Source organism: Triturus cristatus, chromosome 9 (genome assembly GCF_964204655.1).
Source record: "Triturus cristatus chromosome 9, aTriCri1.1, whole genome shotgun sequence".
In the NCBI taxonomy this organism is placed as follows: Eukaryota; Metazoa; Chordata; class Amphibia; order Caudata; family Salamandridae; genus Triturus; species Triturus cristatus.
The window spans coordinates 83,192,145-83,216,476 of record NC_140592.1 but is presented as its reverse complement, the minus strand read 5'-3'; the positions used below and the strand labels follow the sequence as shown (position 1 = coordinate 83,216,476).

Below are 24,332 nucleotides of genomic sequence, written 5' to 3'. Positions count from 1 at the left end.
AACAAGTATGCAGCATAATCTCACTTTTATTCAGGAAGAAGAAGACGTTAGTGACTGTGACTCCGGGCTCACTTGCCAAAAACACCCCCTGACCCTCCACCCCCTATCGCAAAATGTAATGCCCGTGAAAAGGGTAGGTGAACACAGTGTTATATAGAACATAGTCCTGAGAGCACGATTGAAAATGAAAACTAGATATAGTGTATGGTATAAACTATGCACCAAAAAGTGTGATATAAGATGAACCAGGCGTGAAATATAATATGCAATACATTGTGCGCAATGACAGATTCATTGGAGAGCGCGAGATAGCACAGGCACTAGCGCGTGCTATGCGATATGCGCCTTGGAGTGTAATATGCACAGGGCAGTGTTGTGTAACCTAACTAGTCTCTAAAGTTGTAATATAAAATATGTGCTGGGGAGTGTAACGTTGCATATGCACTGTGACAAAGATATGGATCCCAAATTGTAATATGTATGGCATAGCACTGTGCGTTATAACATAGGCATCGAGGAAGGCACGTTAGATGGGGCAATATAACCCGTGCGAAGACAAGTGTGGCATGACATTTTCACGGGGTGGTGTTACAGTGCACATGGGCTAGAGAGTGTCATAGCATATGCACTAGCTAGTGGAATACAATACAGAGGTGTGTGGCACTCGGCAGGCAATGGTGGGTGTAACACAGCATTGGGCTCTGTCAGGAGCGCGCTGTGACTCGCAAGTGATGTTCGTCCCCTTTCCAGAGAGTAAAATAAAAAGTATTACACATCCGGCAGTGGATGTGTGTTTTATTAACTGTGAGGGCGGTTTCTTGCATAGTTTTGGTCGAATTTTTGTCGAATCCCCTTTGAATGGCTTGGTGTGCATGTGTATTAAATGTGCCCGTCAATAGCTACCCATGTTTGTATAAATAAACGACAAGGGTGTCTACCGGGATTAGGCACGGTAGAGCATCAGACATGTCAGAGCTTCACTAGTGGTGTAAATACATTCCACGTGGATTAATTGCATGCATAGTCGCCTTTTAATGAATATCACGCAAATCGTCATGGTGATAGGTACGTACGGTTTGTCCAGCATGTCCTAGGTGTGTCTATAAATATATATTTTTTAAAAATAATAAAAAACAGTGGCCGGCCCTGGGGATTGGGGTCAAAAAAATATAATTAGGAGACAGGCCCTGGGGGATGGGGTCATCAGGGCCAATAAATTAGAATAAGAAGGGGAACCACACAGCCCCCCTTCTTAAAAAAATAAAATAAATAAAAGACTGGCATCGTGCCGGAGGCCATGCCCCCTCCATGCAGCACTCTGCAAACGCGCCCCCAACAGGCATCTCCAGTATGCGCCAGGGAGCTGCGCTGCAGACAGGTGTTCTGAGGCCAAGCCCCTTTTTACACCTCTCTGCAACGCAGCTCTGTGGCGCTTACTGGAGGTACCTAGTGGTCTAGTGTGACCCTAGGGACCCTTAGGATTCAAGGGGACTTAATCTCTCAACTTAGAACAGCCACAGGGCGCGTTTACACAGTGGTGAAGGGAGGGGACGGGGCCTGAGGTGAAGTGTGCAAACACGCACCATGGCACGTTTTAAATTGGGGATATAATTTCCCTTCAATACTGAGGGCCCCTGGGGGCTAACTAGCCCACCAAGTGCTTCCAGTAAGCGCCACTGAGCTGCATTGCAGAGAGGTGGTCCAGGACGTGCCACTTTTTACACCTCTCTGCAACGCAGCTCTGTGGCACTTACTGGAGGTACCTAGTGGGCTAGTTGGACCCTAGGGACCCTCAGGACTCAAATGAACTTAATCTCCCAACTAAAAACGGACACAGGGCGTGTTTACACAATGGTGAAAGGAGGGGACGGGGCCTGAGTTAACGTGTGCAAAAACGCCCTGTGGCCTGTTTTAAGAGGTAGTTTTAATCCCCATGCCCTATTATATACTAGGGGCTTATAGAGGAGGTAAGGCTAATCACAGGGGGACCCCAACGCATAATGTTCCCTAGTGTATGTAGGTGTTTTCACTGTATTCTAAGTGTCTTTTAACATAGCACTGGCTCTAGGACTGGTTAGTCAGACTCAGTTACCACCAGTATCCGTCTGAAAAAGTTGAGGGTACAGGATGATTTTGCAACAAGGCTTCTTTCTGCTCTTCTTTTTGTTCTTTCTGCACGTTATCCTTCTTCCTGCACTTATCTTCGTATTTGAGGACTTCTGTTGCTTCTTTCTGCACTTCTTTTGTTTCTTTCTGTGCATTTTTTCTTCTTTCTTCACATGTCCTATCTCTGTAGGCATAGTTAGAAATTAGCATTTAAAAAACCTTTGAAATTAACAGAAAAAACCATAGGTTTCAGGCACGTTATAGTTAGGAATTAGCATTTAAAAAACCTCAGAAATTCACTGAAAAAACCATAGGTTTCAGGGGTGTTATAGTTAGCTGGACTTTTCACTTGTACAAAACCATTGAAATTCCCCCGTTATAGTTAGTTCAGCTAACTATAACTCGCGCGCCCGCAATGCACTGCTGATGACGTCACATATTACATCACTCATGACATGGTCAGTGACATCACTCATGACATCACTGATGACATCTCAAATGACATCACTGATGACATCACTGATGACATCATCCTTGTGATAGAGTGGCAGACCTCCTCTCACCCTAATATAACCTTTGATACACACATTCAAAAATAGAGACTAAAATTTTCAAAACAATGGACATACCAATACCAGTTACAACAACCTCTTCAGTAATTCTAAGATCCACATACACATCCACTCATTCACCAACAGTCCAATACAGTCACTCATACATGTACTCACTCATCATATGTACTCATACACCTATACATCCTGTTACACAATGCCACTCATCCATAGAGTTACTCACACACATAGTCACTCATGCTAATAAAGAATCAAACATACATTTACTTGCATATACAGTTATACACACACCACCACACTTACTTCTACGGAAACTTACACATACTTAGTCTTTTAAACAATCACTTATAGAAACACATACTTATTCATACAGGAACTCTTTCAATCTCTCACTCTCACATATACTCACATATATACACCAATAGTCACATATACTAGTTTAAAACATATGTAGTTACTCATAAAGACACTATTGAGACAGTCATTCACTCACTAACACACCCATACACACACTCATCCACCCATACAGTCCTGCACACATACTGTGTTCAACACATACAAACAGTGAGTCACTCATTCATGAACCTATGCACTACGTAATACCCCCACCGAACCATGCAGACACTCAGACTGATACTCAAAAAACCAACTAATAACCTATATAGACACCCATGTAGCTACTCACCAACCCATGCAGCCACTTATACACAAAGTGAGAGACTGATACAGATATTTACATATTTAAACATTACTCACTAAGCCATGTATTCACTATGATACACTTAATCAGTCAGTTACACAATCAATTTTTCAAAAACAAATCATCCATTTAGACACTTATATACCCATTTATTCTTCCATCGACCTTGAGATATACATATATAAAACATATTTAATTTTCAGAATAACACACATTCACTGGATGATGTCATCAGTGATGTCATCAGTGATGTCATTTGAGATGTCATCAGTGATGTCATGAGTGATGTCACTGACCATGTCATGAGTGATGTAATATGTGACGTCATCAGCAGTGCATTGCGGGCGCGCGAGTTATAGTTAGCTGAACTAACTATAACGGGGGAATTTCAATGGTTTTGTACAAGTGAAAAGTCCAGCTAACTATAACACCCCTGAAACCTATGGTTTTTTCAGTGAATTTCTGAGGTTTTTTAAATGCTAATTCCTAACTATAACGTGCCTGAAACCTATGGTTTTTTCTGTTAATATATATATATATATGTGTGTAGATATATATATGTATGTATATATATGTGTGTAGATATATATATGTGTGTGTGTTTGTGTCTACATATATGGTATGTATATATTTAAGTCTTTTATTTGAGACCCAAGGGTAATGTTGGTTTCACCCGTTTGCCTCGTAAGAACAAACAAAATGGGTGGAAACTGACATCAGCATGCTGATGAGGGATTTGTATGGCTGCAGTGACGTCATGCTGAGTTACGTTTGGAGCTGTGGCATTATGATGTCTTCGTCAACATGGGGGGAGCTGTAAAGAAAGGTTTCTGTGGAATGCTGACTCTTTGGGATATTCATAAGGTGAGGAATCCACAGGTAGACACTATATCCACCAGAAAAGTGTTACCGAAGGTAAGTAACTTGTTCTTTTGTGCCATAGAGTATTTTGTTAGTACTCCTGCATCTTCAGTTGCCAGGATCTCGAGGTGTTTGCATTGTACAAAGATGCCTACTCCTGCCAATGCCCGAAAATAGGTGAGGCATTGTTTGAAGTAGGCAGGGATTGGCAAAAGAGTAGGACAAAAACAGGCTCCATGTATCACAACGGGAGAGATGTAGGTACACTGCCACACACACTCCAGGGTAATCACAACAATCACACAATAAATGCGATGGTGAACACGGTAATGCTACACTGGGTAGCCAGTCCTATACTAGAGATAGCCTTCATATCAAACCCAAATGGGAAATTCCTTACTGCAGTGTACCAATTAGATTGAATGAGGAAGCTCACCCACTGTTCATGGCATGCTTCGTCCTAGACAACCTCACACCACCCTGATACTACTAGGACGTACTCAACCTAAATAAAAGGGAGGTCTTGATAAATATAAATGAACAGGAATGGATCCATAATAACTAAAAATACCTTAAGGCTAAACCCAGGATAATACCTTTAATAATGGGTACCCCAGGTACGATTAAAAAGAAAAAAAGGGGTGGGGTCGGTGAAAAGGTATAATGACCTTCCATCTGTGCTAGGTCAACATATTTCTGCCTACGTGCATGCAGATATCGGTCAGGGGCTTTTGGTATGGCTAAGGGGGTCTCTATCTGAACTCCTTACCCTAACTTGAGCAAGGTTAAAGTGTATCTTTGTCAAAAGGGAATTCCTACTTTAAGAACCAAAATAATTGTGGTTCCCTAACTTGTGGAACGAAAGCCTCATGGTCTTGTCACAGATGGCACCCTCTGTAGTCAGACATTTGTCAAGAGGTATATCAGTAAAATACCTACGTGGCCTCCAGTGATCCTGCTGCTTGTGTCAAAGACAGGCCACCGGGACTAATACCCATTTCTCCTCCTCAAGGTGTATCCCAATTTCCAATTTAGTAATGGAAATGATAAGTTACTTTAGTAAACCAAGCATATAGGCATGTATGGCAGAGGGCACTGGTGTCATGTTGTCCCATTGAGTCAAGTCTTGTATAGAAGATTGGAGTTTAATTCTCTAGTTTATACAGGGGTTTCTTTTGTGACCAGCTTACAACCCTTCTATGGTCACTGCAGCTGATCTACTCATGGATGGAAATCACAGTGGAGAAAGTTCAAAGGGACAGCGTAGACATTCTAAATCTCCTGCTAACCACAGACATTGAAATTGTTAAATGAATGACTCCTCTGGAAGGAAATTGTTCATTTCTAGTGAAACATGCAGTCTATTTTGTATTCAGAAGTCACAATGTTTTTTCTTATCAGCTGGACAAATGATGGACAGTATCTGGCGATGGGCATGTTCAATGGCGTCGTAAGCATCAGGAACAAAAATGGAGATGAAAAGGTGAGAATTGAACGACCCGGTGGAAACTTATCTCCGATCTGGTCCATAAGCTGGAACCCATCTAAGTAAGTATTATTAGTGTTCAGAATACCGTTAATGAAGTTTACAAATACTAAGAACCCTACATTGCCCTGTAGGAATTTTAATTTTAACGGACAGTGGGAATGACAGACTTTAATAATTTAGTACATAATAAACTGGAAAATGCGAATACTAACCTCACCCTTGTCTACGTTGTATACTTCTATTGCAGTTCATTTTGTGAAGGGGAAAACCAACATTCATAAACCTAGATTTTAAAAGCTATATACCTGATACACAACTAATTATAACTGGCAATTCGTATGCTGACATGTATCATATTTATACGTGCCATGCTGAAAAATAAGGGTAATGATAAGCAATCATGAACACAATTGATAAAAGACAGTGATTGGATAAAGGTAACTTGACATATGACAGCTTTATTATTGATCAAAATTAACAATACGTTCTGAGTTGCTTGGACAAATAGTGTAAAACAAAATTATGATATGGATTAAAGCGGCATACACATAGCCTTGAGGCTAGCAAGTGCTATTTGAAGATCAGTACCTTTGAACCATACACCAGCAAATATTAGTTTAGCTGTATTAACTCATTCATTTGATATACAATTACTCATATTTTTCTTTTCAGATTTTGCAAAGTCAAAAGTAATTGCGAAGGACTATTTTTTGTTGTGGTAGTATAGAAATACAAAACACAAGACGAACACAAACAAAATAAGATTTATTTAGACCCATAACCATACATTCAGTGTAGAGGAAAATATACAAGCACATTTCAGTTATTCTTTACTTCTTTCCTCACTTTAACTTACTCAGTCCCTGCATTCCCTTAATCATAAAATCAGCTTTAAAAGCAAATCATTTGACAAAATTCGATAATTTGGAGCATGATTTCCCCTTTATGAAAATAAGTTTTGGGCCACCTTTGCTTTAAGATGGACGATTGAATAGTCAAATCATTTCAATAGCACCTTTAAAATACCATCTACAGCACCTTTGCCAACATCAATAACGCCACAAAAACCTGGGCACGCCCTTTAAAAAGCTGCCATCCTACCACACTTCAAATGTCCTGCCTTTAAGACTCGACCAACTTGTTAAAGTTACAGACCTCTGCCATTCTGTTGTAAATACACTGTTGTGTATAGTCATTCCCCGAATGTTTTACAGAGAGGTTAAAAAACAACCAGCCAGCCTTCTGAGGTGGAAAATTGGATAAAATATGTAAAAGAATGGGCACTTGCTAGAAAGGTTAAGCTGGGATTAAGCAGGTTGAATGAAAAACTACCAGAAGATCTAGAGAGCTAGCAAGAATTATCCAGAGATTTGGTTTATCCACCTGACACTATAACTCCTTGCACAATATGCACCCAATAATGTATGGCATATTTATGTGTATTATGTACTAAATTCCAGCAGGTCATTATGCATATGTTCTTGCACTGCTGCTGTCCACCGACGTTGTGCAATGCATGTTGAACACAATAAAAGATTCATAACACTTTTACTTAGTATCCTGTAACACTATAGACTGCTGACTGTTCTGAGAATCATGTAACACTATAGATGAGTAGCTGTCATTCTTGGGAGCATGGACCACTTGGTACTATCCTGCACAGAATCATGAAACATTGAAGGGTGTTGTTGGAAGGCAGCATCTGTGAGGCCTGCACAAATAACATGACTACGTTTGTCCTTCACTGGGAACCAAACACCCAATTGTAGCGCCTGACTCTGAGGGTAGCGTTGCAGAGCAGTCTGAGGCTTACTCAAGGGAGGTGGTGTGGGCTAGTAATCGCCATGCGCAGGTGCGCAGAAATAACACTCAGCAATTGATTGTCCAGTCTGTACTTTGCTTTATAAAAGTAAGGGTACATTTATTAAACATACACACACTACTCAATACTATGCACCAATTTACAAATATACATAAGCTGTTGGAATTACTTTGTGACATTTCATAACATCTCCACCCCTCCCGTGGAGGGTGGGGTCTAGTACCACCACTCCCATGTATGCACATCATCTTGCCCCCAATGCAATTAGTTGAACATAACCTGGGGCTTGGGCCCTGTGCACTGGCACCATTCCAGTGGCGACCCACCCCATTACCTCAACAAGCATTAAAAATGGGTACCCCTGCGTTGGTGACACATAACCCTGACTGAGCATCTCCTACTGACCATAAAGTATGCACCTCTACATCTTAAGGGCTAGCAGTCTGGGGTCTTCACCTAAGTGCAGTAGCAAGAATACCTGTTTAAGCACACTTTAGAATGACAGTACTCAGCACAGTTGTGGATCATTAGAATTCATTGCAATTACAACCCCTAAAGGCATCACGGATGAAATCACAGGATTACGCATATCCCGCCAGACACCCTAGCAGGACTGTCTGGCAACATAACCCCACTTGGCTTATGACATCACCTTACACCAGCACATCACATTAAACACATGAACTTCAGTCCCTGTAAAAGAAATAACCATTAGTAAATGCATTTCGGTGCAATTACACCATTTCACCTCCGCTTCTGCACATTGGGGCCCGGGGATGGGGTCCCGGTCCCCCAGGGCCATCTTCACAGGGAGCGCAACGGCGCTCCCCGTCTTTACTTCTTCGCGGGGGGCGTGACGGCGCTCCCCCGCCTCCATCTTTGCTGGGGGCCAGGGTGGGCTCCTGGCACCCCATGGGGCATTCTTCACGGGGAACGCAACGGCGCTCCCCGTCTTTACATATTCCCGGGGGGGGGCGATGGCGCTCCCCGTCTTTACTTCTTCGTGGGGGGCGCGACGGCGCTCCCCCACCTCCATCTTCGCTGGGGGCCAGGGTGGGCTCCTGGCCCCCCTGCAGGGCACCTTCACGAGGAGCGCGATAGCGATCCTCGTCTTTACTTCTCCTTGGGGGCAGCCCCCGAGACCTGACCCACCCCGGGGGCATCTCTGAGACCGGCGGCGGAGCCACACGTGCTTCGTCTGTCTTCTTAGGGGTCAAAGGTCACCTACCTTCCGGGGGCCATATCTCAGTCCCTGGGGGTCCGATCTGCCTCATTTTTGCGTCTTCTTGCTCCTGGTGGCGCCCCCCAGCCCTTAGCAGCACTCTGCTTTGCCTTCCGGGTCTCCAAAAGTGTGCATTCTGCAGGGAGCGGTCTTCACTGGCTCCCTGCGCCAGCCTTTCACCTGGCTCTCCTCCTGGGCCTCTCTTCTCCCTGCGCAGAGGCCCCTGCTTCTGCGCACCGGTCCTGGGCTCTTCTTCTGGCGCTGTTAGGGCCCTGGGGGCAGTCAGGGGGTACCTCCTTCCAACTGCCCATTGCCAGGCGCCAGCACCTTTTGCCGCAGCAGACCACACCCCAGAGAGAGCTTCTCTTCCTGTGCAAGCCCTTTTTAAAAGTCGAGTAGGGGGCTGGCAGAAAGTCTCTGTTGGTCCTATTAAACAGCGACACATCACTTCCTTGCCCCTGCTCCCTCCTTCTTGTCCAGCCTCTGGGTTGGTTCAAAATGGCGGCGTCCAGGGTCTCTGGCCATATGATCTCTGAAGCCTCTTCCCCCCCACGCTGCCTTCTCTCCTTGGTGCAGCCTGGTGCATGGCACCTGACACCTAGTGATGGATGAACCTGTAGCCCCACCCATCATCTCCTCCTGGAGAGGAGGCCTTAGCTTGTGGAAGAAAGGTTATCAATCCATCCTGCTGAGGTCAGCCCTCAGCCAGGGTCTGGCTATGGCTGGCTCAGAGAAATATGACAGTCCTGTATGACCCAAAAGCAGTACAAATATACTTTGGACTCTGAAGAACACTTTTTTGCACATCAGCTACAGTGGACTTTAATGCGTGTCTAGAATCTGTAGGCCTTAGGAAAGTGAAACTAGCCCATGTGCTCCCTATCCCCATAAGAGAGTAATGGAATAAACACTGTAAAGCACACTGACTTTCCCTGGCATGTTTCTTCTCACTGGATAAAGCCTATTCTATGTCGCCACCCAATTCTGCATAAGTCCTGCCACACCATTCACTTTGTAGCTGCTCCTGGACTGCGCACGCTAGGAATCTCCCCTGCGCAGCCCGTACACGTGTGCACACACATGTACACATGTGTTTGCATGTAACCAGCCCGGTGTCCCTTACTCCAGCTGCTGTGCAGTGGGCTTGTCAAGCCAGGGGGACACCAGTAAAATCCCCATGCAGTCTCTTACATCCTGAGTTCACTGTGGGTGAGTCCCAACTTATGAGGCTCCCCACAGTAAAAGCTCAACAATTGGGTGCTAAAAAGCGAAAAATCTGGGTGGCCCATAGTGTCAGAACCACCTTCTAACAGGTGGTCACTCCTTCTGAGATCCATGGAATGCTAGAGATTGGTGAGTCTTTTCTTGGGAAAACTACAATACTAAAGAGAGGCGACTGTATTCAGAGTCATGAATCACTAAATATTGCTCCTCATAGAATAATGTTGCAGTAGAGATTGGTTCTTGTTTCTTTGAAGAAAGTAACAGTAGGGATTGCGGACTCCTCCTGAGAATCCAGTAAAATAGATTAGTGACATTCCTCTTTGAAAGCATAGAATGCTAGTCACCCTCTGCCTTGGAACACTTATAACAACAGTGGCTGGTGACTTATCAGAATCCCTGAGTTTTGGAACTGGTGATTCCTTTTCCATGAATAGTGCACCACATGAGTGTGGTAATGTCCTTTTTGGGTTCATGAATTACTAGCGGGTTGGTGATGCCTGTAAATCATGTAATACTTGAGATTAGGGATTGTTCTTTCAAACATCTTGCAATGCAAGAATGGTAACACTTTTTTATTGAATCATCCGATACATTAGAGTGGTGAATTTCCTTTGAGCATTGTCGGGCCTTACAGATATGAAGTTCCAGGTATGTTTCTTATGTCGGGAAGTCTTCACCCCTTGATAAAGGACAATCCTTCTTAGCAGCTACAACTTCCTTAAATGACTGCTAATATTTCCTGGAAATGTGTTCCCAATAAGAAACCACCATCTGCCAGGAAAAAACTCTTCACATAAATAACCTCGTGGCCGAAGAATAGACGGATGACACCATGCGTGAATAAGTAGGAAATCAAGGCCTGGTCAGGCATAAATCATTTGGCACTCCAGTAACTCGAAATCAAAGGATTTGCAATGAGGAACCAACAGACCTCGAGCAGGCCAAGACTAACTAATGCTGAGGAACAAAGAACTGTGCAAAGCAAAATGGGAAAAAGTTAAGAAGGAATAAAGAACTCACCGGATAAAAGCAAAACCCATGGATGTGTTTGCAACGCATGCAACCTACTTCTTTCATTAGACTTTAAAGGGAGCATGACATGAAATGGGCGGCGAACAGGAAGTGATACACCACAATGTTGAATTGGGTAGCCTCATTTAAGAAATACCCAATCAATTTCCAGTTTTCAGCAGTGCATACCCCAACAAAAAAGTAATATTAGTGGATAACTGTGCCGACAGCATGAGTCCAAACACTAGGAACAGCCGACCTCCACCCATACTGCACATATGACGTTACTATGCCATACATTACCACGCGGGAGGTTACAACATGGACGTTAAATCGTCCGCGCTGTTACCACGCATGGCTTTACATCGCAAGTCGTTTCTACAACTTGCACTAGAGAGCGCGCTGGACTTAGGAATAGGTTAAATTACTATTCCAATCCAGTTAGCGCAACAGCAGGGAATGTGTTGGATTTAAAATCCTACACATTCCATGGTGCTGCGCGCCATCTAGCGCAAGTCGTAGAAACGACTTGCGATGTAATGCCATGCGTGTTTACAATGCAGACGATGTAACGTCCGCGTTGTAACCTACCAGCGCGATATTGACAGCGTTGTAAATGCTGTTTCCCACTGCACGCATGAGCAAGCAACCTCCCACACCCCAAATGGCACCTGTGGAACATGTGTTGCTTGACAGAACACTGAGCTGCCCGTGACTCCTGATGCCAGACCTCCGATTGCAGTGAAATAACAAGACGTGTTTTGTGGAATGATGTCCTAAGATAGTTGGGATAGGAACAATGGAAACTGCATTCACACATGATCATTGTGCAGAAAATGGAACTAACAAAATGAATCTGTTCCCTTTTCAACCAGCTATCTGGATTATTACAAAAAGATAAGCAAAACACCAACGGTTGGCTAGGTGAAAGCATTATTCTCTGTAGTAATAGAATAACATTTAACATAGCATCAGCACCCCTTGGCCAACATGTGTTTCTGTATAGTATACCACAGCTGGCAGTATGCAGCCACTTGTTCTAAAGCTTTTTACAGAGCACATCCCTTAGTGTTGTGCATCTTGTGGAGCATCCTACCTAATATTTATTTACTTAAGTGGCAGACCCCATTTGGGGGACCATAGAGTTATTAGGGGCTTCTGTGTGACCATTGTGGTGGTTGAAGATGTTTGCTACTGGTGCCTGTGGTCAGTCCTGTGGCTTCACAAACTAGGCCAAGTACATCCTTTCCACACTCTACTGTCACTGTTGCAAGGGTGAGCAGTCAATGGTTTCTGAGTAGATAGTGTTGAGGACAAGAGTTCAGAATTCAGGAGTCAACTAACAGACATAATAAATGATTGCCCAGCCGTGTACTTATTGTTTTGTTAAAAACAATACTTTAATCTCACAGCTAAACAAAATACCACACACATCAATGGGGTTACAGTTGCAGGGGTCTGACCTCCCCTGTGTGTCCTGGTGAAGCTATTCTTCAACTACGGTGCCATGTCCGAGATATAGGAAGTGCTTCAATGTGAGGCGTAAACTTAGGCAAAGGCACTGGGATAGGCATGAATTGGGCACAGGTGCAGATCACTAGGTCACATCTGTAGTTCAGTCAGTCAAAATATTCTTTGGTCGATTAATAAAAAAAATAAAAGATACAGACATACAATTAAATACAAAGATTCAAGACCGACACTTACATAAAAGTAATAAACTACTTCAGGAAAAATTTATCTTGACACAAAAAAAGTGATGAGTAATGAAAAAATCCCAAATGTGAAAATAAAACGTATAAAATCCAGGGCTCAATAACCATAATAAATATCCTGTGAATAGAAAAACAGTCAAACAATATGCTCCAAATACAAATCAACCCCTTCTTTTTATGAGTCTAACAGCGGTCATTAAAAATTTAGCGACATTAAAACAGACAAATTAATTAGATAACATTTGTAGAAAAATAAAAGCGGGTCTAGCCTGAGTGAACTGTCTCCCTTTCAATAAAGGTAAAATAAATTGTCTTTGGGGGACAAAATAAAGGTTGCAATACAGCACAAAGTGGAAAGTGTCCTGATCTGAAAGCTTGTCACAAATACGTGGATTTCGGTTAATGACTAGTCAACCCAATTGGATCTGTGAAAAACCAGTGCAACTGGTTAAGCCTAAAATGAGTCAACATAAATCGGTGCTGAGGGTTAGTGACAGAAGTAAAGTATAGTTCTGCATGCCCAAAAGTAGAAATCATAACATGAGTGTGAACAGAACGTTTTGCCAATTCTGTACACTCCCTAGTAACCTGAGCTCTAGCACAGAAATGTTTTTTGCCCAAACAAAGTCCCCCCTGTTAATGATCTCAGGGTGGGTATACAAATCAGGGCTGCCCATCTCTTGGCAAATAGAGATAATGTAGTTAAGCCATGGTATAGATTTGGCCTTGTCCAATAGCATACAACCCCTTAGGATAATCCTATTGAGCTTCAGATCAGGATTGGACCATGTCGAGAACCACCTTAACAGAAGCCGTATTACCAATAAATCTGAAATGTAGCACACCCCAATTCTTCATGAAGCACAAAGGAGGCAGTGGATTGGGGCACTGTCAAAAGGCATCTTAAAAACGTATTCTCAATTATTTGCAGATAGTGCATTTTTTATGGGTACAAATGTCACTCCCATATGAAGCCAAAGAGATGCATTTCGATTGCTAAATTTGGATAAGAGCCTAAAATGGTTTAGCCCTAAGGGACTAGCAAAATAGAAGACTGAGGCCACTGACTTGGCAAGACATTTCTTTTTTTATTTTGTAAAAGTGGTGCCCATGAGCCATTCTCATCAAAAAGAACCCCTAAGTAAGGGAAGGTGCTAACCGTGGTAATTTCAACTCTGGCCAGATTGTAAGCTCTCCTCCCCCTAACTCCCTACCCACAACCAAAATGTGTGAATTTTATTTTTAAATCGGTGCGTAGCTCCAGCTTATTCAGAAATGAAACAAAAGCATTTAACAACCTTTGAGACCGCATTGTCAGCTTACAGGAGAGTCGGAATATCAAAAGCAACTACACACAAAATATCCCTCCTGGCTGCACAGAGAGTCTCCCCCAACTTGTTTATATAAAGGGTAAATAAAACAGGAGCCAAGATACAGCCATGCCTTACTCCACACTGCACTTTAAAAGGGGCTGTAGTTTTAGCATTTTGATCATATCTAATACTGGCCTCCAAGTCAAAGCGCAAATGAAACATAAAAGTGCACTCTTTATCTAAACCCATTTTTTCCAAAATTGACCAAAGTTCCTTCCTGTTTACCATATCGAAGACCGAAGAAAAGTCCATAATAGCCATATATAAATGTTGTTGTTTTGCAGAGGTATATTTATCAATAACCAGCTGTAGATTAAGACATTGGTCCAAAGTACTTCTGCCTGTTCTAAATTCGTATTGTAGGTCACTCAGGATCTGATTTTCCTCCAGCCAATCAGGTAGCCTTGAGATAATGACTCGTCCCAAAATCTTAACTGTCAAGTCTATTAAAGTAATAGGATGGTAACAACGTGGATCATTTCTTTCCCCTTTCCTAAATATTGGTATAATTGTGGATTTGGCCTGTGATTGAGGATTGCATCCTTCACAGCGGCATTCAAAGCTTTAGTCAAGAGTTTAGCCCATTTGTCACATCTGTAGTTCATTAAGCCCTAAGAGTTTGCATGATTAAGACATGGTCTTTCAGTCTTTGCACGTTCGGGAACAGCATTGCCTACCCAAAGGAGATGAGGCCTATATGGATCTGGATGGTGTTGTCAAAGAAGTTGCACCATCGGCATCTGCTCCAGCGATGCAGGACAATGGGCATCAGTCTCACTCTTAATTTGGCCTCTGGAGTTGAACAACTCAGCAGACCTGCTCAGCGGATGCTAGCCTCTGGCAGCTGCAGTACGCAGCCACCACGGCTTCAAGTCCACAACCGAGGACATGGACAATTGGCCAATGTCGACAAAACGCGGGTGTAAACTTGGCTGGTAAAATGTCAGAATACCAGTTTAACATAAAGTTGTGTCACTCAGGGAAGGGGCAAATCCCCAGATACTATGCAGGGGACATTTCTGTCCAAACATAAGGATTGGTGACATAATTGGTACCAATTATTATAATTATTTGCAAGATTATAGAAGAACAACGTTTTACCATATGCACCACTTCAAGGTTTATTAGTACCCCCTTTATCAGCAGAGGAGTCAAGCCCCTAAGGCACTTCAGAAGCCACAACAGAGACAGCCATACCAAGAGCTTAGAATGACATGAGGTAGAGGCTGCTACTGGACAACAGGCATGTGGAGGCTCAAAATGAATTCATGAATTTATTCTTTTCCCTTCCACACTATGCTACTCTAGTAAGAGGTGGCATCGTACAATATCTAAAAGACTGGCAGGAGAACAGAGAAGACAAATGGGTGCTAAATATATTGTCAAATTGGCCATACAGCGAAGTTCAAATAATCTCCTCCTGCTATTCTACCAAAGAAGTTAGCTTTCTACCATTAGGCAAGGCTGCAACATGAAGTCAACATCTTTGTACCAAAACAAACCCCTTTTTATGGTCTTCTTTTCCCTAAAAGGAAAGGGGATTCATTTTGTTCCTTGGCATGCCCCTGATTGCTTTGCTTTTATTGCCAGATATCTCCTTCTCCCATTTCAAGCAGGTGTTTATTCCTAGTTTTCTCTAACATACCACGTAAGTCAGTACACATCTCATCTTGTTACGGTCAGCATTTTATTCAATGTATCTTGAGCAGGTGCTCAATTGCTCTTGTACTCAGGCCTTTCTTACACACCTCTGTGCGGATCATTCTAATAAAGCTCGGGTATCTCTTTGAAACTATATCTTGCTTTTGTTAGCACCCACAGCACTGTGTTTTAATTCCAAATGGCTGTACCCTGTATATATTTTCTTTATTGTGCCTTAGAAATTGCATATACACACTGGAGAAAATATGCTGAAATTACAGAGTTCGCGGTTTCTCCTCCAGACTATTTAGAAAAGCTAAGAACTTGGAGAAGTTAAAAATATTTTTTCAAATAAACTGCCTAAAAACCTCATTGAAAATTCCTAAAATAACCCTACATTAATGCATCATCTACAGAATATCCGGCCCTATCCTCCTTGCTATTTCATGCTGGAAGGGGGTGGAGGCATACATTTATTTCTCTTCTTTACAGGATGCATCTATTTCTCTGTTTTACACGGTTCAGAAACTCCGTGGCCTACTTGCAGCGATCAGAAATTAAACTACAGGGGGTTCACCTCTGACAGCTGCGCGTTTCTAAATTCATGACATTTTCTTCTGTCACTTAAGTCTGGTTCTTTTAGCCGATTTAGTGCTTGCTTTTCTCAATTCATGAGCTGACGAACCACAGACAGGACAGTGCCCTCACAGTCTTTTCATTGTAGGTGATGACACTTTATCTTTCCATACAGTGTCCCTACACACAGAGTGGAAGGGGCAAGTGTCATTCATAAATCTATTACCTGAACTGGCACTAAGTCTAGGTAATATAAGGTGTACTTTATCATGAGTATAAGGTGTTGGCATTACAAAGGGACTCAAAGGTGGACAATCTTGGGACCATGATGGGACTTTACCTTTGTCAGGAGACAAGAAGTAAAGTAACCTGGTACTAAGTGCATGTTTTTTTGCTGTAGATATTCAGTTTGACCAATTGGGGGTAGAAAGAACGCATTACTGGGCGTAAATTTACATAACCTTTAATTCTCACATGTTTTCAGTTTTTCTAATTTTAAATGCTTGATTTTCCAGAGCAACTACTTGCATTTTAATTTTCTTTAATGTGGAACAGCTACTGACTCATAGGCATCTAATGGAATGCTTCTGCTCTGTTTAAGTTTCTTCGATAAGGCCTGCACATCAACATGTGTAAGAACAACATTTGTTACTCTTTTGTAGAGATGAACACAATGACATCTTGGCTGTGGCAGACTGGGGCCAAAGGCTGTCCTTCTACCAGCTCAGTGGCAAGCAGGTATAAGCTAAAACCTAATGTTTTCATTGCATTAATAACAAATACATCATAACTTCAGTTCCTGAAGGTGCTAAGCATTAAAAGAAATACTTCAGATGTATAAAAAAAATCTGCCCAGTGTTTTAGAGGGCACCATCCACAGTATGTGATTTGTTTTCTATGTTTTTAAAATTACTTTTTGGTCAGTTAGCTGCTAGTTAGTGTCAAGCCTTGGCTTGAACCCGGCCCTTCGTATCTTACGCCTGCATCTTACCATGATACCTAATATTTGGGGTGGGACTATCACCAGTAACAACTAATAAAACTACAGTATTGCTCTTTTGTTGAGAACAACTCTTAGCCATCAGTTCCAAAGTCCTGTGCCCTGACAAGAACACTGTGCAAAGTCAAATAAACTGTTACTTAGTTTGACATTTGTGCCGTTTTGGATAGGAAGTGGAATTTTAATAACTGTATCTGTAGAAAATGACAGGTCTACTGTTAACTTCCAACAAAGATGGATATTCTTTTTCAGGTGAATATGCACCAGATGTACGACCACCCAATTTGCACCTCGCAAATTGCGTCGCAAATTGTGATGTACAACAATGTCAGAGACACTGTTAGAGATTCACAATTGGGTCACAAAATGCGAGGCTCATGAATATTAATGCACCACTCGCAATTTGCGACCCCATTGGGAATGACAGGCCTTCCCAGGTATGGTGGCCTGCTGGGCTCAGCAGACCACCATGTCTGGGACTGCTTTTAAGTAATGCTTTTTTTTTTTTTTTAATGCAGCCCGTTTTCCTTAATGGAAAATGGGATGCATTAAAAAAAAAAAAAAAAAGATGAAACGTTTACGTTAAATTTTTTAAGGGCAGGTAGTAGGGCCCATTTGTGACTCCATTACCACCCTCTTGAAGAGTGTGGTAATTTTCGAGTGTTTTGCGACCGCAATTGCGGTCGAAAAACATTGGTACGTGGCTTTGCAGTCGCTATTCGAAAGGGAACGCCCCTTCCTAATAGCGAGTCGCAAAACCTATTTAGCGAGTCGCAAATAAATTGTGACTCGCTAAATAGGCTTTGTACATGGCTGATGAGGTTTTTGCATGCGCAAACGGGTCGCAAATCCGTTTGCGCATGCAAAAATTGGTTGTGCATCCGACCATAAATTTGTAGGTCTTGGGGAGCTGGGCTAAGTAGGAATAAGCTACACCGACGGCAAGAAAAATTACCACCTGTGACGTCGCTTTTTAGGTCGAGCCTAGTGCAGCGCGCATGCTCAGCTCTATGGGAGGCTTCTTGTGAGCACTCCAAACTTCCCTGAAACTTCTCCGTGTGGGTGTGACTCCGCCCACACATTTGATTGGCCTTCGCTTGTGGCTTCCAATAATGAAAGCACGCAAATGGCCAAAGGTGGGTGTATGTCCCAGCTCTTCTTCAAATGTTCACTCCCAAGGCGTTTGGTCTTGTACGTTTATGTACAACTTCTAACCGCAGTGCTCCCTCTGAGTTTTTCCGGTTGCATTTCATTGTGACAGAAGGGCAGGAGTTGGGGGCAGAGGCTGATGCTGTTCCAGAGAGGTTGAGACTGCGGGTTTTCCTTCGTGTGTTTGTGGTTCACATTGTTTCCAATCACAGGGGCCATCTGGTCGTCTCTCATGGAAGGGAAGCGCAGCTCCGTGGCCTGGGTGGGGCCAGCGCTCGGCGTCGGGTGCGTTTTTGGCTGGAAAGTGACATACTTGAGCGGAGCTGCTGCTCTCAAGGAAAACTCCCCCTTTTTTTTTTTTAACAAGTTTATTGCAAGGGATTGTCACTGAAATACACAGCCATACGCCTACAACCCTGGGGCCGGTGGCTTGTTGGAAGGAAGCACTTTACACAGCTTTATTACCAACAACCCGTTGGGAAGGCAGCATCACACGTTCATGAGCATCACTCATAGTATTCAATGATTCACGTCTTATGTGTATCAGTAATCGTATGTAATTATGAAAATAAAACAAACATAATATTGTAAACTTAGTTTGCTACTGTCAGGAAAGCATACATTCTGCTTCTATCCATGTCACATTACCAGCTAATACATTCTCCCTCCTGCTAGATGTCACCAGTTCAGTCGATTCTTCCGCTTGGACCTAATAAACGGATTTTAAATCTGAGAGCATCTCTATTCCCAAAGGTATATGTGCGTCCGCGCTTGTGTATCCCTAACATCTCTCTACGGAGCTGGGGTATTCGCGTTGTCGCTTGTCTCTGTCGCCGTCTCATTAGACGGACCCTCCCGCTTAGTGAGTAGATATGTAGTGTATAGCCCCCAGAAATTCTTCAGCCTGCTCCGGGGAGAAAGCAGTTCGCTGAAGTTCTCCGATTGCGTGCAGCAGTATAGCATATCATGTGACCACTGTTTTATCGTAGGGAGGGGGACCCTCATCCAGCACATTGCTACTCTGCGCTTTGCCAATAGAAGCCCCATGTCTACAAGCCTGCGTATCGCCTTAAAAAGTGGTTTAGAATATCCTAGCAGCGCCACCGCTGGATCTCGGGATATCTCCAAGCCCACTATGGTACTCGACTCTCGAAAGACCTTTCCCAAAAGTTAGACACCCCCAGGCATCTCCACGCCAAGTGCATGAAATCTGCTGTCGGCAAATGGCACCTGTCGCAGTTTGCGTCCTCCCTCAACCCGTATCTGTGTAATCTTTCCAGTGTGTAGTACACTCTGTTGATGTATTTAAAGTGAATAAGCCTATGTTTGCCGTGTAGTGAGATGCGTCTTGTGTTGGTGCAACAGTAATACCACATAGCGTCGTCAATAGTCACTTCTAGGTCTCTTTGCCAGGCCAGCCTAGCCTTAGTGTACTGGTTTGCTCTGTGAGACATCGCCAGCTTGTAAGTGTTGGAAACGATCTTTCGGGGTGACTTAGCCTTAATGATGTACGACAGCTCTTGCTCCTTAGGAGGTTCGTCATGTCTTCCCCCATATGCTGATATAGCGCCCTGCGCGTTCTGTGGAACTGAAAGCGTTGTAGTAAGGTGACAGCTTCTGCATTGTCCGTGACCTCGTCCCACGTCTTTGCAACTCTGCCAGTAAACAAGTCCCCCGCCTTAGTAATGTTTAACGTGTGCAGCGCTGGTATAACTCCTATGTCTCTGCAGGGGGTCAACCAGATCATCCACTCAATTGGCATCTCCGGGGAATATAGCAGCGCCCCGGCTTGCAGTTGTAACAGACGGTGCCAAGCGTGCCGTGTGGAGTTGAGGGAGTCCAATATTCCCGTTCTGCGATCTACCGGTTCAAAAATCATGGCCGGGAGAGGGAGAGGATCGGCAAAGAGCTTTTCCATGCGGAGAAATGGTATGTCCGCCGCTCCATGGATCCAACTATGAGCGTGCGCTCCTTGCGCCGCTCTGTATTATAACCCAAGGTCTGGTGCGCCCAGTCCCCCCAGGTGATATGGCAAAGTGAGTACCCGCCATTGTACTCGCGCCTGCTTGCCCGCCCACGCCAATTGTGTCAGTAATGAATTTACTTTGGCAAAGAAAGAGCGCGGCAGAACTATAGGGATATTGGCAAACAAGAACAGGAATCTGGGCAGTATCACCATTTTCATTATGGAGACTCTACCAATTAAGGACAGTGGCAATTTGATCCAAGTTTCAATGGCCTTTAGCGCCTGCAGTGCCGTAATTCTCTAGGAATACAATCTCCGAGTCCATGTGCAGCCTGATACCAAGGTATCGAACCGAGTCTACGGACCATTGCAGGGGGTAATCCATCTCAAATTGTGTTGTGACCGGAGTGAGCGGGAAGACTATTGATTTTGCCCAGTTGGCTTTCAGGCCAGAAAGTGCTCCGAAGTGAACCACCTCTCTAAGGACCGGGAAGAGGTTGTTTTCAGGTTCTCTCACGTACAACAACGTGTCGTCCGTGTACGTAGACACCACAATATCGTAGGTCAAAAAACGGACACCTCTAGAGGTGTCCGTGATCTTCTCTAAGCGCACATGCCAGTGGTTCGGCGACTAAGGCGTATAACGTTGGAGACAAGGGGCATCCCTGCCTGGTTCCTCTAGAGATAGCAATGGGTTCTGTAACTAGATTCCCCAGTCGAATGCGCGCTGAGGGAGCATTATACAACACTCCAATTAGATGTAGGAAGACTGGGCCGAGTCCCATCCTTGTCAGTACTTGCCGCATAAAGGGCCATTCTACCGAATCAAAGGCCTTCTCCATATCTAAGAAGACCGCTATAGCCTTGACATCTTGTTTAACATGTTGCATTGTTCCAAAAACTGTTCTCAGATTGTAGGTGAGGTTCCTATCAGGTATAAACCCTGCCTGTTCCGGAGCCACCAGCTCCGGGGTCAGCAGTGTGAAGCGGTTGGTCAGAATTTTGGCTAACAACTTGGTGTCCACCATTAACAACGAAAGGGACCGATAAGAGCGCTTTCCACTGGGGGTATTCCCGTTTTGGGGATAGCAACTATGATTGCTTACCTCATGGTTGGAGGCATCTTGCCCGTTATACATAGATCATCGAGCAATGCTGAGATGTGGGGAAGCAACAGTTCAATTAAGGCGTTGTAGAAGCCCATGGTGAGGCCATCCACCCCCGGGGCGTGGATGCTCTCATTCCTGCCAGTGCCTCCAAAATGTTGTCTTTTTCAATGGGATGTATAAGGAACTCTCTATGGTTGTCGGCTAGGAAAGGTAGCTTAATATATTTTAAATAGTCTAGGATTTCGTCGTCCATGTCTGAGGAGTGGGAAGCATATAATTTTGAGTAATATTTTTTGAAACCATTCGCAATGTCTGCTTCTTCGGTCAATATTTCGCCCTCTTCAGATCGGAGTTCAATAATCAGGGTTTTGCTTCGTTTAGTTTTCAAAATGTGTGCTAGTACCGATCCTGGCCTATCGCCCTCCCCGTAGGTACGCGCTGTGGCATACTTGCCCAAGTGTCTCACTTCGCTTTCTGCCGCTTCCTGATATTCGGCTAGTAAGTCCTTAATTTCTCCTGTAACATCTTCATTCCCTCCAGTCGACTGATGCGCTTCCAACTCTCTCAGCTGTTGCTCCAGGGCCGCTAACCTCCGACGTATGGAACGGAGAACCCCCGAGTGTTTAGCCATGGCTACTCCCCGAATATACACTTTAAAAGCCTCCCATACCGTTTGGAAGCTGTCCACCGATCCTAGATTAGTGGCGAACAATGTGTCTATTGCGTCTACCAGCTCCTCTTTAAAGAGGGGGGTCAAGCAATGAGTAAGGGGGAAAGTGGTATAGTTTTCTTGGGTGTGGCTAGTATCAGCAAAAGTGGTGAGTGATCGGACAGGATGCGTGGTAGTTTCTGACAAGCGCGGATCTGGTCCATGAGGGACGTCGAGGCTAGCCAGTAATCTATGCGTGTGTGCAAATTATGGTAGGCGAAATAATGTGTGAAACCTCCCTGCTCTGGGTGGCGCTCTCTCCATACGTCCCCAAGGTCTTTGCTAATCATGACGCTTTCTAGGGTTCTTGCCGCCGCAGCCGGTCTCCTCATCGGGCCTCTGGATCTATCTAATTCAGGGTTTCTGACCAGATTAAAGTCCCCACCCCAGATAATATGTGCATACTCACATCCATTTATCGTGTTTGCCAGCGTAGTAAAGAACTCCGGGCAATCGTAGTTCGTGCCATAGACGTTCAGTATCAGCAAATCTAATCCCCTACCCCGGCATCTGGAGATCACAAATCGGCAATCCCCATCCGCAGACAGCAGGTCAATAGTGTAATCGGATCTAGGGTTAACCCAGGTCAATATCCCACGTGCATGTGTAGTGAAGCCCGAGGCGTTGACATTACCCAACAGTCCCCTGCTGCGCAGCATCGCACTATGTAGTGGGAGATGAGTCTCCTGTAGTAGGGCAACATCAATATTATGTCTTGTTAGAAAATTCAGTACTTTTCGTAATTTGCGATAGTCATTAAGCCCTCTAATATTCCACGACAGCGCGCGGATGGAGTCTATTGCCCTTGGAGCCGCAGCCCCGCTAGGTGTCGCCATCTTGCTTTTCGAATCTGGAAATGCATCCTGACATATGTAGCATGCGTGTGATGTATGTACCAAACAAAAACCACACTAACATCGTTAACACAAAAAAACAACATAACCTTAACCCTTCGTCCCCCTCCCACAGCAGACCACCCACAACTCGGTCGCGCAGCATTCCCCCAAAGAGCCCTCCCTCTCCTCCCTACCTCCCTCCCTGTGCTTAGTTCACAGTACTGGTGTGTGTCACTCGTGGGCAGAGGTCACTCTGTGAGCTGTGAACTGTCAAATGTAGAAAATCTCTCGTCTCAACCTCCGCTCGCCGACTGTATTTTCACAGCCCCCACTCCAATACACTCTGTGTCTAATTAGATCGGAGCCGTGAAACAGAATCGATCCTGCTTTCCTGGCCTTTACTCTGCAATTTGAAAGGAGGCCCTAAACCGAGATAGCCCCACTATGTCCAGTTCCCATCTAGGTTGTGCTCTTTTGCGCGTTTCTTGCGATTCAGCTATGCACATGTATCAGTTCTTAAGTGTTAATATCGCATGAGACGCGTATGTAGTCCCGGCCCTTCACAGATAGTACCTCCGGAATGGGCCTCCCATAGCGTACCAGGCTTGGAATCAGTAAACCACCAGTGCGTTACCCCCATTGCCACTCCCCCACCCACCGCATCCGCGTGTTCACCTAATACTTATCAGCTGCAAGTGAGTGCGGTGCTCTCAGTCCTGCTCCTCGAGCGGTCCTCCTGCCACTTCGTCCAGTAGTTGTTGTTCCGGACTCTAGCGCTGCTCTTTGGACCAACCTTTCAGTGCCTTCAGTAGTACTTTTGGGTCAGTGAAGATGTGGGTGCGACCTTGCTTGTTCACCCTAAGTTTTGCAGGATACGGCATGGCGTAGTCCAGGCCCAGATCACGCAGCTGCTTTTTCATGGGGCCAAATTGTCTGCGTGCTTCCTGCACTCGGGTGGTGAAGTCCGGGAAAATCGAAATCTTTGAGCCCTCAAATGCCAATTCTTGTTTTTCCCGTGCCAGTCGCAAAGCCGCATCTATGTCCCGGTAGTTGAGCAGTTTTGCTATAATTGGGCGTGGCGGAGCACCCGGTGACGGGCTCTCTCCACCACGAACATATTGGAGAAGGCGCTTTCCCCCAGAAGGTTCGCTAATAGCTTCTCAACAAAGTGTTCCATATTTCCAGTAGGGGTGGTCTCGGGAAGGCCAGTAATTCTTAGGTTGCAGCGTCTCGAGCGAGCTTCCAAATCTT

At 44.3% G+C, this 24,332-nt stretch overlaps 1 protein-coding gene across 1 annotated transcript in view; it reads left to right on the top strand.

Moving 5' to 3' along the window:
* Positions 1–24,332, top strand: part of IFT122 (intraflagellar transport 122) — a 453,095-nt gene that overhangs the window by 122,984 nt on the left and 305,779 nt on the right. Inside the window, exons 7-8 of the mRNA XM_085624471.1 lie at positions 5,641–5,787; positions 16,975–17,050. Coding sequence (XP_085480597.1) covers positions 5,641–5,787; positions 16,975–17,050 — 223 coding nt within the window. The remainder of the gene's footprint in view (positions 1–5,640; positions 5,788–16,974; positions 17,051–24,332) is intronic.